Genomic DNA, 16,742 nt, shown 5'->3' on the forward strand with positions numbered 1-16,742 from the left:
TTAAAATTTTATTATTTTTAAAATATGTTATATATAAAATTTCAAAAGAACACATGTAAAAATACAATTGAATTTAAAATATAACTGAATCATTCAATATGCATATATTAACAATCACTGGATGTCGTAAGGATAGTTATATATATATATATCCATTCATTAACAACCTATTATACTTTATAAAATCAAATAATATATAAATGTATTTACTATTTACAAATATTGCACATATATTATTATATAAAGCTTTTCATATCATTTACTACGCATATATTCCAGCTATTTCAGATTTTAAAAAAAAATAATGAGTTGGAAGAGCTGCGACGTCAATTTGCTGATTTGACTATGCAAAAGTTATGCAAGTGTACTGGATGGTGACATGGAGCGGAACCAATATCACAAATTGACGATTGAAGCTCTTCAAACACAACCACTATCATTCCTTTTTCGAATGCAAATGTAGTATAAATTGTTCCATGTACGTAAACATTTGAAACATACCGGAAACACCGTGAAATTGACTGCAGATGGTGTTATCCCATCAGAATCACTTTTACTTAACATATTTCCATGTTTTTCCATGAGATAACTAATAGAAATATTACAGTTCCTCATCTTTAATATTATCAATTTTATTCTTGTTATCTCCATTTTCTGTGGTAGATTCTAGTAATGTTTGGTTCCTAGTTTTGTTAAATGACTCTAACAAACTAAGTGGTTCACTGTCTTTATTTTCTAGTGACGCTGTGCTCATTCTTCCACTAATACGTAATTCACCTGTCTGGGCAGTATCAAAATACGTTCTGTTATGTTGTCTCATCTTCTGTAATAGTAAAACAATTTAAAACTGAATTAGTTTTTTAATCTCTCCAATTTACAAAAAAAAACTATATATGGACAATGCTCCCCTCCCCTTTTCTGTTCTGCCATATGCATGAGTATAGTCCCACATGTTTTAGATTTGACAAACCAGGGCCGTAGCGTAATGGAGGCAAATGAGGCAAATGCCTCATTTCTGAAACGACGACCAAATTTTAGAAGTGTCATTTTTTGTTTTAATTATTTATTTTACATTATCAATATTCGAGTTTCAAACTATCTACCGGCACACTACATACAGTGTGTCCAATCTGCAGCAGCGATTGCAGCTTTTACCATAGCGGTGACGGTAAAAAAATAAGTGTTCCGAATACAAATCAAAATAAAAAAATTGAAACAAATCTAAATGTCGTTACAAAACTAGATGAAGACGGGTTCTTTAAAGAGGAAAAAAGATGAAAAAGGTAACTCATGAGTTTATACACTCCCTATAAGTATTCTGGCTTATTACTTTCCTTGGTTTATTTTTGAATCGATAACGCTATAGTTACCAATGTTTACACTATCAACTCATTGAAACAAATGCTAATCGATAAAATAATTCATTGACCAAAAATATAATAATTATTTATAATTGATTTAAACAAAATCATGAAGCGCCTTTCTATGGAAGTCTTTAATGTATAAAGCAATTCATGATTTTTATTTATCTTTGAACAAGTATGAAATATATTTTTGGTATTGTTTAAAAATATTTTTTTCGTGTTTCTTTTTCTGATTATGATCAGCATTGTCTGGTTGTATGCTAGCGTGTTTCGTTGATTCTAGTGCGGTAGGTCGTGGGTTCGAACCCCGGTAGATCAAACCAATGACTAAAAAATTGGTAGAATAATGTGTCCAGGTAGGTTGACATGTCTTCCAGTGGAATGTTTACAGATAACTTGTGATCACTTGTGACATTCGAACGTCAAAAATCCGGTAAGTAACAATGTTGGTCTAATCTTCTCTGTACCTATTCTTATGGTTAATGATTATGTATAATAGATATATCCTAATTGCTGATTATAACATGTTCTCGTCTTTTATAAGCTTATAACTTGCTGTTGAACATAAATATATGGACAAAATTGTGGACGTTAAAATTATATATATACATAAGAACGTGTGTTGAAGCTTTTCGATAGTACAGGTCACAGGAGAATCGGAAAGTTTTGGTTGACCAATAGAGATTAACTTTAATATTGAAACTTGTTTTGTTATTTACTAGGCTAGCTAATAAAAAACACTCATTTCTGTTATATTGTTTTTTTGTTTTTTATTAAAAATAGTAATGCTGATATAAGCTTCTCCTGTTTCAGGCACCCGAACCCCCCCCCCCCCCCCCCCCCCAATTTTTTTTTTTGCCTCACTTCAAATAAACATGCGCTACGGCCTTGCAAACAGTGGTTTTTGTCATACAACTTGAAATTTTTACGCTGTTTGTAAGACACAAATAATGCCATGATCTCTTCATGGAGCCAGTACCAAAAAAAGTCCAACTACCTTTTATTTTCAGAATATTTGACCATGTACACCTTCATTATGTGTATGAACATCCTGCAAAATATTAAAACCTCCAAAACTGTAGGAGGAGATAGCCGCACAAACAATGTATCCTGTATCCTAATCCGGACGGACAGACAAATGGACAGTGTTCAATTGATATCCCTCTCCCCTGACATTTTGTCGCGGGGGCATAATAAGATAACCTTAAAATATAAACTAAGCAGATGACAGGTGATAGCCTCACTTAGAATAGACCGTTGGTATAATGAGAATGATATATGGAGGGTGGGGATTTTTTGCCCTTCTTCGCTCCCGGTTCCTACGTCAATGATAAGCGAGAAAGAAACTTCATTCTTATACATATATATAACGATCCTCTTGTGGGGATAACCTGTGTTTAAATCTTGTAATCATTTAAGCATCAATATGAACACGTTCACTGTCTTAATTGGTGTCTCTTCGAATTAAATTTAACAAAACTAGAAGATTCATCATTTAATGAAAATGATTAGGAAACGTAATTAAGACAACCTCTGAACCCCAATTTTAAGATTATCGATTAAAGACGGTCATATTTAGATGTTGTGTTTGTAATTCCATAGCAATTTATTTTTGTACAACACATTATCTGTTTGTCCCCGACCGGACCGAAACATAGTAATTAAAAATGATAGTCTTCAATTGTCAGTCCAATACAATTCATGAACGCTACTCCTGATCATTTTCTAAACGCTTTCGTACATACTTGGTAGTAGTCCGAGATTACTCTGACGTCCAACAGCTGTTTTGCCAGACAAGCTGGAGTCCAGATTACTCTGACGTCCAACGGCTGTTTTGGCAGACAAGCTGGGGCCCCACGGCACGGCCCAGCTTGTCTGGCAAAACAGTCGTTGGACGTCAGAGTAATCTCGGATGGTTAACCTCTCGGACTAACTTGGTAGGAATGTTTGTGATCATGCATGTGTAGGTAACCAGATATTACGGACAGTTTATCATATTTATAAAACGTTGACCATTTTTGTATCGCTTTAACGGAATCAATAATGCAAGATTTAAGTATACTGTTTCTGAAGGTGGCGTCGGCGTCGGCGCGATAAAAAAAACAGGGACTCGGTTTATAGCAGATTAAACTTAATAACGTTTTTAACGTTGACATCATTCTTTCTTTCTTTTCTAGCAATGTGCATACCGAATATCATTGACCTACCACTAACGGTTCCCCATAAACTGACCTAATCACAAGTTAGCATTGGCACATCTCATTTCCATGGTTTGATTTTTTTGCATAATTTACATGTTTATTTTTATTTGGATTCAATATTTGCATTTGACTACCAAAACTACAAAAAAGCAAGACATATCTCTATGTCAACCGAATTTTACACAGTCTGAAAGTTTGTCATATTTCAATATTTTGCCCATTTTTTTCAATATCCTGTTTATTTACTCTTTTGACAGTGTATCTATACTTAGATATTATGGTCACATTCTATTTAACAAAATGATTTTAAATTTGAAGTTTTACACATGCAGACTCAAATCAAATGTAGATGATTGGATAAAACTAAAGGTAATATATAGAGAATAATACATGGCAAAATCCGTATCATATGTCGTATCATCCCCAGACATCAATATCATTCCAGTGGTAGGGGACATACCAGTCTCTAACTGATAAAAAAACATTTTTGCTCATCCAACAAACCAATGGTAGGGGACATACCAGTCTCTTACCTATAACACCATTTTTGATCATTCAACATGCCTGTGGTAGGGGACATACCAGTTTCTAACCAATAACACTATTTTTGCTCATCCAATATGCCTGTCTCTAACCAATTACAACATTTTTGCTCATCCAACAAACCAATGGTAGGGGACATACCAGTCTCTTACCTATAACACCATTTTTGATCATTCAACATGCCTGTGGTAGGGGACATACCAGTTTCTAACCAATAACACTATTTTTGCTCATCCAACATGCCTGTCTCTAACCAATTACAACATTTTGCTCATCCAACATGCCAATGGTAGGAGACATACCAGTCTCTAACCAATAACTAACATTTTTGCTCATCCAACATGTCAGCCTTTAACCAATAACACCATTTTTGCTCATCAAACATGCCAATGGTAGAGGACATACCAGTCTCTAACCAATAACACTATTTTTGCTCATCCAACAAACCAATGGTAGGGGACATACCAGTCTCTTACCAATAACAACTTTTTTTGCTCATCCAACATGCCAATGGTAGCAGACATACCAGTCTCTAACAAATAACACCACTTTTGCTCAGTCATCCAACAAGCCTGTGGTAGGGGACATACCAGTCTCTAACCAATAACACCATTTTTGCTCACCCAACATGCCTGTGGTAGGGGACATACCAGTCTCTAACCAATAACACCATTTTTGCTCATTCAACATGTCAGCCTTTAATCAATAACACAATTTTTGCTCATCAAACATGCCAATGGTAGAGGACATACCAGTCTCTAACCAATAACACTATTTTTGCTCATCCAAAAAAACAATGGAAGGGGACATATCAGTCTCTTACCAATAACACCATTTTTGCTCTTTCAACATGCCTGTGGTAGGGGACATACCAGTCTCTAACCAATAACACTATTTTTGCTCATCAAACATGCCTGTGGTAGGGGACATACCAGTCTCTAACCAATAACACTATTTTTGCTTATCCAACATTCCAGTGGTAGGGGACATACCAGTCTCTAACTGACAAAAACATGTTTGCTCATCCAACAAACCAATGGTAGGGGACATACAAGTCTCTTATCAATAACACCATTTTTGCTCATTCAACATTCCTGTGGTAGGGGACATACCAGTCTCTAACCAATAACACTATTTTTGCTCATCCAACATGCCTGTCTCTAACCAATTACAACATTTTGCTCATTCATCATGCCAATGGTAGGAGACATACCAGTCTCTAACCAATAACTAACATTTTTGCTCATCCAACATGTCAGCCTGTAACCAGTAACACTATTTTTGCCCATCAAACATGCCAATGGTAGCGGACATACCTGTCTCTTAACAATAACACTATCTTTGCTCAGCCAACAAACCAATGGTTTGGGACATACCAGTCTCTTACCAATAACAACATTTTTGCTCATTCAACATGCCTGTGGTAGGGGACATACCAGTCTCTAACCAATAACAACATTTTTGCTCATCCAACATGTCAGCCTTAAACCAATAACACAATTTTTGCTCATCAAACATGCCAATGGTAGAGGACATACCAGTCTCTAACCAATAACACTATTTTTGCTCATCCAACAAACCAATGGTAGGGGACATACCAGTCTCTTACCAATAACACCATTTTTGCTCATTCAACATGCCTGTGGTAGGGGACATACCAGTCTCTAACCAATAACAACATTTTTGCTCATCCAACATGCCTGTGGTAGGGGACATACCAGTCTCTAACCAATAACAACATTTTTGCTCATCCAACATTCCAGTGGTAGGGGACATACCAGTCTCTAACTGACAAAAACATTTTTGCTCATCCAACATGCCTATGGTAGGGGACATACCAGTCTCTAACCAATAACACAATTTTTGCTCATCCTACATGCCAATGTTAGGGGACATACCAGTCTCTAACCAATAACAACATTTTTGCTCATCCAACATGTCAGCCTTAAACCAATAACACAATTTTTGCTCATCAAACATGCCAATGGTAGAGGACATACCAGTCTCTAACCAATAACACTATTTTTGCTCATCCAACAAACCAATGGTAGGGGACATACCAGTCTCTTACCAATAACACCATTTTTGCTCATTCAACATGCCTGTGGTAGGGGACATACCAGTCTCTAACCAATAACAACATTTTTGCTCATCCAACATGCCTGTGGTAGGGGACATACCAGTCTCTAACCAATAACAACATTTTTGCTCATCCAACATTCCAGTGGTAGGGGACATACCAGTCTCTAACTGACAAAAAACATTTTTGCTCATCCAACATGCCTATGGTAGGGGACATACCAGTCTCTAACCAATAACACAATTTTTGCTCATCCTACATGCCAATGTTAGGGGACATACCAGTCTCTAACCAATAACCAATATACTAGCTCATCTGACATGCCAGTGGTATTTTTTTGTCATACTATATAGATATAGGATATGGTATGAGTGCCAATGACACAACCATTCATCCAAGTCAGAATTTGTAAAAGTTAACCATTTTAGGTCAAAGTATTTAGCCTTCAAAATGTAGCCTTGGCTTACACAAATGTTCTGAATCTTCTCAACTAAGATGAATCACTTCAGCTTAGTAGCTTGAGATGGCTAAGGCAGCAACCATTTGATTTTCTGGGGGGGGGGGGGGCTATGTTGTTTTTTTCTGTGCAAACTTTTCTTTTCGCCTTCGGCGAAGGACAATCTATTTTTTTTCTCAGGGTCCAAAACAAATTATTTTTTTCACCAAAACCTGGAAACAAACCATAGCCCCCCCCTGAAAATCAAATGGTTGCTGCCTAATGATTACACAGTAAAATAATGCTTGAGTAAACATATATATATAATATTGTAACTGTTATTTCATTTCAGTATTAGTTATGATTTATTATAATTTGTTACAGGTTTTAAAATATGAGTGCACTTGGACACATAGTTTTTGGTTGTACTTCCAGGGGGTCCCGTTTGTATGATTATATAGAGCGCAACATGTGCTTTGGGACACATTTCAATACCCATGTACTTGTGATACCAGGGGGGACAATAGGTCAAATTTATGAAGGTATAAAAGATGAAATTGTATCTATTGATCATAAAAATATAAGGGTTGTATTAGCAGCAGGACTGTGTAACCTTACAGAAAAGGTCAGCCATGAAAATGGTACAGAGTTAAGGTATATAAGAGACAACAGCAATGTTGTTAATATTGTCTCAGAGTTGAGAAGTATTCAATCAGATTTATTAGCAAATAATATACCTGTTCAATTTGTGTCAATTGTCCCAGCCTGCATAAACAAATATAGGGATTTCAACTTAAACAGGTATCAATTCAAAAAACAGCAGTATAGGCTGAGGCAAAGCATATTTTCTGATGTAGAAATTGACAAAATGCAAAAAGAGCTGGAATTGGATGTTGATTACATCAACCAGGAAATTATGGATTTAAATAAAGATGGGGGGGGTTTCAAACATTAGATGGGACAAAACAATGATCAAAATGAAAATCAGAAGGAACAAAAAATATTACCGTTACAACTATCAAAATCTGTATGATGGAGTACATCCTACAGAGGAGTTATATGAAGAGTGGTACACAAATATGTGTACCTCCATACAGCATGAAATTTTAAAACAATAATTATTTTATAGGAATTAAGGTGGTATGGGTGTCTTCCTCCAACTTGGATTGTAAAAAAAAGAGAACCAAAGGTCCAGATTTTCCATCTTGTTAGCAAAATTTGATACAGGAATGCAGGTTATCTAATGTGAATTTTCATTTATGAGAACCAATTAATAAGAAAATAACTTATAAATATTGATATTTTTGCAAATTTATGTTAATTATTTTTGGTGGTTTTTATTTTTTTTTTTACATTGGCATTTTAAGGGGAGATAACTCTAAAACAGTGCTTTTTCTGAAGGATTCTACATGGAATTTCCTATTTTGTAATTTAGCCGGAAAAAACGTACGGTGACCTTATCTTTACTTTTGATATTCTCAAAGCAGTGTCTGAAAGCTATCTTTTCCTGAAGTATTTAACAATTCTATCATTTTGTTTAGTTTCTAATCACAAAATGGTGTTTTGTCCTGTATAATCCATACAAAATGTGTCATTTTGTTCCGTCCTGTAGCTTGAGAAAATGCGCGGTGACCTATCATTTCTATTATATTTTTCAACATGTATCACTAGATAATACGGTTTGGCAAAGTATGAACAAATTCTTAGTATCATTTTTATTTTAGACTCCTATACCACCTTAAAGGTAGCTTGGTGTCTACATTTTCACAAATATATTTTTATTATACTTCTTGATCAGCATTTATATAAATATTGAAATTAATAAAAATCATTTCATTTATATATGGATTACAAAGTGGAATTATAATTTTGTCCTTAATGAATATCAAAAATAGATTAAAAATAAACCTGCTTATTTTATAAAATATCAAAGATTTACATGATTATAATATTTATATTTGACTGGTTGAAATTATCTTTAAATATTTTGTATAAGGTCATGCTGTATGGATTGAGAAATACGAAGAAATACATATGTACATGTATTGCCTAAAGTTTTACTTTTATTTTTTTATTATCATGTCCCAATCGCCATGCAGGGGATATACCAATCTCTAGCTGGTACTTTTATTGTATACTTTATACAGTCATTGGTCGTGTACCTTTATTGTACAATTAATACATTTATTGGCTGTTCTCTTTAAAATATACCTATTGTAACCCTGCAGGTGACATACTAGTTTCTAGCGGGTTGCAAAATCTTACTATAAAACAAATTTGTAACATTGAGTGAACATATATTGTACCATGAACTTTATTTAGTAAACAAGGTACACATCTATTTTATATGTCATATATATCTATTAACAAATGATTAATGTTTATTTACAAGTATACAAAGAAAATTGACCTTTAAATTACTTTTTTCTCACATGAATTTTATACATACAGTAAACTTATTTATGACTTGCATTAATCAGAAATTGAAAGCTGTTATTTTTTTAAGTTAATTAATTAGTACTGTTCATATGACTAATTTGTTTCATCAATATATAAATGTACTAAACATTCGCTAAAGAGTAGTTAGACATTAAATTTAAAACAATTGTTGACTTCAATGATACATTTTTACATTATAGTAAGATTACTCTGTACCATTGGAAGATTATAAAGAAGTTACCTTAATATCATTATAAAAATAAAAAGATGTGGTATGATTGCCAATTAAACAACTATCCAATGTTGAACATTGTTCACAATCAATTAACATACTAGCTCAATTTTACCAAAGCATCATATAGTAAAGTTAAATTTATATAATTTCCTAATTTATTTTTTTACTTTTATGCAATAATAATTAATCATAATGCTCATTTATAATGCTGCCTATATGTCTGCAATTTGCATGCAGATTGATTTCTATCTAAAGGTATATATATATATATACAACAATGTAGTGCACCTCTTAAAAGTTCTATAAACTATAAAATATTTCAAGTAAATCCCCTTATTAAATAAGGCCCAAGGGTTTTCAAAAGGACAGTACAACCAGTGACAATATCATGAACCATGTCAGATCAAGTTTATGTACATGTATAACGAAGAAATTACAGTCCACTCTGAGTAAGACACAATTTGTTGACTGTTGATTGTTGTATTGAGAAATGTATGCTTGTTCTTAAATCTTTGCAATTGTACATGTTGTTGTTCTTTCATTGTCTTTGAAGTTTTTATTTTCTGCATGTGCATTTACAACAGTAAATAAGTCTTATACTCAAGAAGGTAACAAAAAGTTATATACTTTGAAGGTGAAACCATTATAACTTAAGTTTTTTATATTTTCCAAACTGAATTTATATTGCCGAATTTAACAGTTAAAATTGTTTGTTATAAAACTGTTAATCATGATTATTTGATGTATTTAGTAACCTTTGAATATTATCAATACAATCAATAGGGTATTATTAAGTTTTAGTTAAATAAATGTGTCATAGGTATTCTTTTATTAAAGTCATTGGCCTGTTTGATTGTATTTACAATGAGGAGACATTCCTTTTTAAACATATATTTCAATTTGAGTAAAGGAAATAACTTTTCTATTTTGTGTATATCAACAGGGAACTAACTACATATGAAAGTTGCACACACACGTTGGAATGCTGAAAATTATATCTGCATGATTATACCTGATTTATATACATGGTAACAACTTGGATCAATAACAAATGTAAGTTACATTTTTGTACATGTATGTATATACATAAAAGTAAAAAATAATTATAATTTATGCACACACTGTGACACATGCAGAAAATATCTTAAGATTGTTTGCAAAAGAAAGTCTATAGCCATAATTTTAATTTTCGGGTGTACACAGCTACCAAGTAAACTGGTTTGCCGACTACGTCCCCATTCACAGGTTTTGCCTGCCTCATATTATTAAATGAACTGTTTTCTGATCCATAGCACTGGGTTACCTTCAGTTTTGCCTTTTGTTTTGTTTCAAAGCCTTAAATAACTGCTCAATTATTTATACGAAGCACCTGGGTTACCTTACAATCTGTTGTTTTAAAAATATTTTGTTTATTATTGTATTTTTTTTAGTGTTTTGTATTTTTTATAGTTGCATTTAGTGTGCCAAAAAATATGTTGTGAAAACTTGATGTTCGTGACGTCACACATACAATATGGAAACTTGACGTTCGTGACGTTACATACCAAACAATGACGTCATTCAAAAAATTGACCTATTTTGAGGAAATTTTTTCTTTAGGGAAAAAAAACCCAAAAAACTGACTATGTTAAAAAAAAAAAAAAAAAAAAAAAAAAAAAAAAAAAAAAGGTATGCGATACGGGTTTTACCATGCGATACGGGGTATGCGATACGGGTTTAGCTATGCGATACGGGGTATGCGATATAGGGTAGGTGATACAGACTGGAAAAACGAACATTTATTAGATATACAAAATAGCTGTATTTTGTACTAAATATATGATAAACTCTCTTACCGTTCCATCGTTTTTCAACAAGTCCTCGTCCATCCCTGGAGGAACTGATAGTTTTCTTTGATAATATCTCCTGTAATTCCATAAATAATTTTAACCACAACAAGTTATGAACAGTGATATTAGACAAGGTTCACTCGACACCGTTTTTATACGCCTGTCAATTTTTTTTACGGGACGTATTATGGTATATATATATATATATATGTCCGTCTGTCCGTCCGTCTGACTGTCCTGTCCGTCTGTCCGTCCGTCTGTCTGTCGGGGTAAACATGTTGCGCCGTATCTTGAGAACGACTTATCCAAATATCATGAAACTTAGCATAGTTGTTTCTTATGATGGTCAAACGATCTGTATTCTTTTTGGTTAAAATCAGATTTAAACTTTTTTAGTTACGGGACTTTGTAACTAAAACAAGGATGTGTTTTTTTACATGTCGCGCCGTATCTCAAATACGATTTATGATTCTTACTTAAAACTTTACACACTTCTTAGTTATATTAATCTAAAGATCTGTATACTTTTTGGTGATGATTCAGCGAATATCCCAACCATTTTGTACATAATATAGAGTGACTCCCTATACCCGAGGGTAAAAGGTAAACTTTTACCTCTTTTCAGACGACGGTTGCCTTTTTGAAAGCATTGGTAATATTTTTGTGAATTTCTTAATCATCTGACAGGGTATTTTCATATAAACATATCTACTTCATAGTTAATGCTTCAATTTCTTTTCATACATGGAAAACCCAGAAACAAATACTTTCGTGTCAAAAGTTCCTAGGCAAATACATAAAATGTCAATGAAGAGCATTAAAAGTAGCTATGGCTAAACCAGACTGAAGCCAAAAACATCAAAGAAACTTTGCCTAATGGAATTGCATTTCATTGTAATACCGTAAAATGGACGAACTTATAAGCCATAAGTTCGTCCATTTTAAAATCTATCAAATGACAATTTTTTTTTCACTAATGCTTCCTTCGATAGATTTTTTTTTTACCTATGCTATTGATTGATGCTTGTTATGTTGAGTGATGTCAATTCTCTTTTGTAAACTGCTATAGGAAATGAAAATGCAGTATTTCCAATTTGATTCTCTAAACATTAACAGTTACGTAGACTTACCTTCGTCTAATGATATAAAGAACAATTAATGTTATTAAAAGTACTATGACCAGTGCAAGTACTACCACGGCGATTTTGTATCCATTAACCGTCTCATTAAGATCTGCAAAGAAAATATAGGCTATAATGGTATATGTATTTGCGCAAAAATTAATCTACAGCAGTGCAATCGGAGAGTTGGTTTTTAAAGTCAAATCAGAAAATATTACAATTCGTCAAAAGTGTGATCAAGATCCTGTAAATCGTGGATGGAAATTCAAACTTTAATTAAAATTTGTAAAAAAAAATTAATTTAATCACGACAACAATCAGATATTGTTTAGGAAGCGTCGATATTCAACAGTTTCCAAGCGAATTTGTCCCGATAATCCCGTTCTCAATCCGATTGTATCTTTCGCATGGTAAATTCGACCGAGTCTGTCACGACTGCGTCCCGATTCTACCGAATGTGATCTGACAGAGATCAGACAGTGAACAGACGCTGACGGAAGTTATCCGTTAGAAAACTGTCGGTATACTTGGGATGTTAAGGTACTGTCGGAACGTAATCCTATCACGGTCCTCTCTATCGCATTGCACACGGCTTTGTCTGGTCTCAGTCGTATTGTATTCTGTAATTGCCAGGACTCTGACGTGGGTATCCTTGACGAATTTCGTATTAATAACGGGACTTTTCCGGAACACTTTCGGCAAAGACGGTTCGCAATCGACAGATCTGGATGCAATCTTGACTCAATCGGCAGAAAAAAGCAATGAGAAATTTCTCCAGATCATTCCCGTTCCACAGGACATCATCCAGAAAACACAGAACATTGTTAGGATTTTGATCCGATACAGCAGAATCTGTCACGATATAGTCACGCTTGTAATCCGACTAGACACAATCGGCTGTGTTTTCCCGAATGTTACGGGACGCACCTAACTGTCGAGGTGCTTCGCCGAACTATCCGGACCATTCCCGACCCGTAGGAATCTGTTACGAACTTAAACGACTGCGTTCAGACAATGATAGGACATTCCAGATAATTGAGGATAGTATTCCGACTTTTTCACTTTTCGTGTCCTATCGCAAACGGGAGCAATAATCGGCAATGTGTGAACCCTGCATTTACAGGGACCTTAAAAATTTCAAATAGAGGCCCAAAGAAAGATCGCGGAATATTATTTAGATGATCTGAAATTTAACATATATGAATGAACGCTTACTCGCACTTCGATAAATGCCTTTTGACCAAATCAAAATTATAAAAAGAAGCATTTAATTCTATACTGAAATAGAGATAAATTGCAATTTTATACCATGTAAAATAAACCTAGTGCGTGAAAGTTAATAATGGCTTAAAGTACTGTTCCACTTTGCGGTAGATATTAATTAAAAGTGAGAAGGTATGAAAACATATTGTAAATACATAATTAATCTTAACACGTGCAGAAAGTCTGTTTCAATGCTTGATTGCAACAAATGATAACTTGAAATTAACTTTATGAAATATTTTTTATCTATTTCTTTTTCTATTATTCACAGTAAATTCTCATTACCAACCAAATCTTGAATTTGGTCCAATTTGTGCCCGAATCACAAACTTTAAACATTGTTGAGGACGCCGACGCCGACATCGGAAACAACAATGCTATAAAAAGTTTCGTCACTGGCGAGGCAACAAATTAACAAATGCATTGAAAACTAGTAATCCTGCGTTAGGATGCTAACACAAAAGTCGCCAAAACGGACCCCAAATCATTGTCCTGCGGTATCCATGATGCCACATAACATGTGTGTAAAGTTTCATTAAATTCAAAGGATTTTGATATTATTCATATTTTTGCTGTTTCCATGGTTACAGCGGCCAATTTAGAAATTTTGAAGTCAAAAGTAATGTCTACATATGGTAGGCAACATTTGTTTTAAGTTTCATCAATTTTGAAGCATTTTAAAAATTTTCACATTTTTTAAATTTCCATGGCAACGGCGGCCATTTTGGAAATTGCAAACTCAAAAGTCAAGTCTACATTAGCTTGCTTTCAAGAAAATTAAAGATTAAAGTGTGAGACATCAACTGGAACACTGTCTGTACTGTAACCAGTGGCTTAGCATCTAGTCTTTAGAATATGTTTAGTCGACTTGCTCTGTTCTAGCTGTCTTAGGCCTGGACTATAACACAGTATACATGATGTATAGAGGCTCAGACATATAGAATATACTTAAAATTCATCTTTATTTCCAATAATATTTATATCGTTATGGATGCAGTTATTTCTTGTGAAAGCCATTCAGCGTTTTGTTTATTGTATTGCAACAACTACAATATGTTCACCGCTGGATAACTTTTTTGACTACTACATAATAGTTCCAGTCATTCAATAGACCGTTGTGAAGAAAAAGATACAGTACACATGTTATCAGCAACCAGATGTAAAATGGCGACAAATCGTACAAAAAATATGAAAGTCATTAAACTAAACATCGATCTTATCAGTCACGTTCTTTAAACTTGAATGATACAAATTTACACTAGCAATAAAACGAAGGAGAAAGTTTTTTAACTGATTAGAGTACCATCAACATGATATATGTTAAGCACCAAACCGCAAATTTACAACAGCAATGTAAAATCTGTTCTACTGTATGGTTCAAAAACTTGGCGTGTTTTAGTTATTGACCTTCAAAAAGTAGGTGCATTCCATACAAGCTGCCTAAGAAATATCAACAGAATATTCTAGCCAAATAAAATCAGCAACAAGAGCCTTTTGGAGAAATGTAATGCTAAGAGCAATACAGCATTACAGCAAAAATCAAACAACGAAGATTTAGATGGTTATGCCATGTACTGAGAATGCTACAACACTGCGCAACTAAAACAGCTCTATATTGGACACTGGCACCAGGAAAAAAGAAACCAGGGAAAAAGAAACCAGGGAGACCAAGAATAACATATCGAGGAACTGTAGCAGAGAATTGGAAGCAAAGTGTTACACTTGGGGTCAGGCCCAGTACATGGCTAAGGACAGAGAGAAATAGAGGCAATATGTTGTGGACTTATGTCCCACTGGGGATGAAGAGGATGTATAAATACATTACTATAGAATCGAGATATTCATGTAATTTAAATATGCAATTATTGTTTACAATAAAAAGGTACCGACAGTTCTATTTCAATTCAAGACTATTACAAAGAATAAGATGTGATATATGATACCCACCTCTCCACAAGAGACCAAATGACATAGATAGGTCACCATACAGCCTTCAGCAATGATCAAACCCTTTCAAACAGTCAGATATAATAAGATCCGAAATGACTAATGTAAAAAAAAAATGCAAACGAGAAAACTAATTTAGCCTCACATTTAGTAGTTGCTGTTGGTAACTGTCATATTTGTTTTTCGTTTATTATTTTGTCATTAATCCGGCCTTTGGTTTTCGTGTTTGCATTTTTTCTTTTTTTGTCATGTCAGGACCTTTTATACGTATAAGATGAAAATGTACTTGACAATAAGGTATGGGTTTGTCATATTAAATGCCGAAGGCCTTACGGTGTCCAATAGTTGCTTACATCCACATCATATGCCTGAACTCTGGTTGATAGTTGTCTTATTTGCAATCATACTTCATCCCCTTTCGGAGCACATGAGATCACCCCTAGTTTTTGGTGGGGTTCGTGTTGCTTTTTCTTTAGTTTACTATATTGTGTCATGTGTACTAGTGTTTGTCTGTTTGTCTTTTCATTTTTAGCCATGGCGTTGTCAGTTTATTTTCAATTTACGAGTTTGACTGTCCCTCTGGTATCTTTCATCCCCTACTAAATATATAAAACCGGAATCAATTGTTACGGGTCTGTTCCAAACCAGTGCTGGTGACTGTATTTCAATTGTTTTTCGTTTATTGTTTTGTAATAAATCGGGCTATATCTTTTGGCGTTTGAATGTTTTCGCATTTTGTCATGTCTTGGCTTTTTGTAGCGGACTATACGGTATGGGTTTGATCATTGCTGAATGCCGTACTCTTGTGGATAGTTGTTTCGTTGGCTATCATACCATCCTCGTGTCCTTTTTAGCTCACCTGGCCCGAAGGGCCAAGTGAGCTTTTCTCATCACTTGGCGTCCGTCGTCCGTCGTCCGTCGTCGTCCGTCGTTAGCTTTTACAAAAATCTTCTCCTCTGAAACTACTGGGCCAATTTTTACCAAACTTGGCCACAATCATCATTGGGGTATCTAGTTTAAAAATTGTGTCCGGTGACCCGGCCAACCAACCAAGATGGCCGCCATGGCTAAAAATAGAACATAGGGGTAAAATGCAGTTTTTGGCTTATAACTCAAAAACCAAAGCATTTAGAGCAAATCTGACATGTGGTAAAATTGTTAATCAGGTCAAGATCTATCTGCCCTGAAATTTTGAGATGAATCGGACAACCCGTTGCTAGGTTGCTGCCCCTGAATTGGTAATTTTAAGGAAATTTTGCTGTTTTTTGGTTATTATCTTGAATA

At 34.3% G+C, this 16,742-nt stretch overlaps 1 protein-coding gene across 1 annotated transcript in view; it reads right to left on the reverse strand.

Moving 5' to 3' along the window:
* Positions 1-298: 298 nt before the first annotated feature.
* The window catches only part of LOC143042321 (uncharacterized), a 29,840-nt gene continuing 13,396 nt past the window's right edge, over positions 299-16,742 (reverse strand). The window contains exons 4-6 of the mRNA XM_076214601.1: positions 12,258-12,360; positions 11,134-11,203; positions 299-823 (exon numbers count right to left, since the gene is read on the reverse strand). Of these exons, the coding sequence (XP_076070716.1) occupies positions 602-823; positions 11,134-11,203; positions 12,258-12,360 (395 nt within the window). The 3' untranslated portion in view covers positions 299-601. The remainder of the gene's footprint in view (positions 824-11,133; positions 11,204-12,257; positions 12,361-16,742) is intronic.

The sequence above is a fragment of the Mytilus galloprovincialis genome, chromosome 1 (assembly GCF_965363235.1).
Source record: "Mytilus galloprovincialis chromosome 1, xbMytGall1.hap1.1, whole genome shotgun sequence".
Classification (NCBI taxonomy): domain Eukaryota; kingdom Metazoa; phylum Mollusca; class Bivalvia; order Mytilida; family Mytilidae; genus Mytilus; species Mytilus galloprovincialis.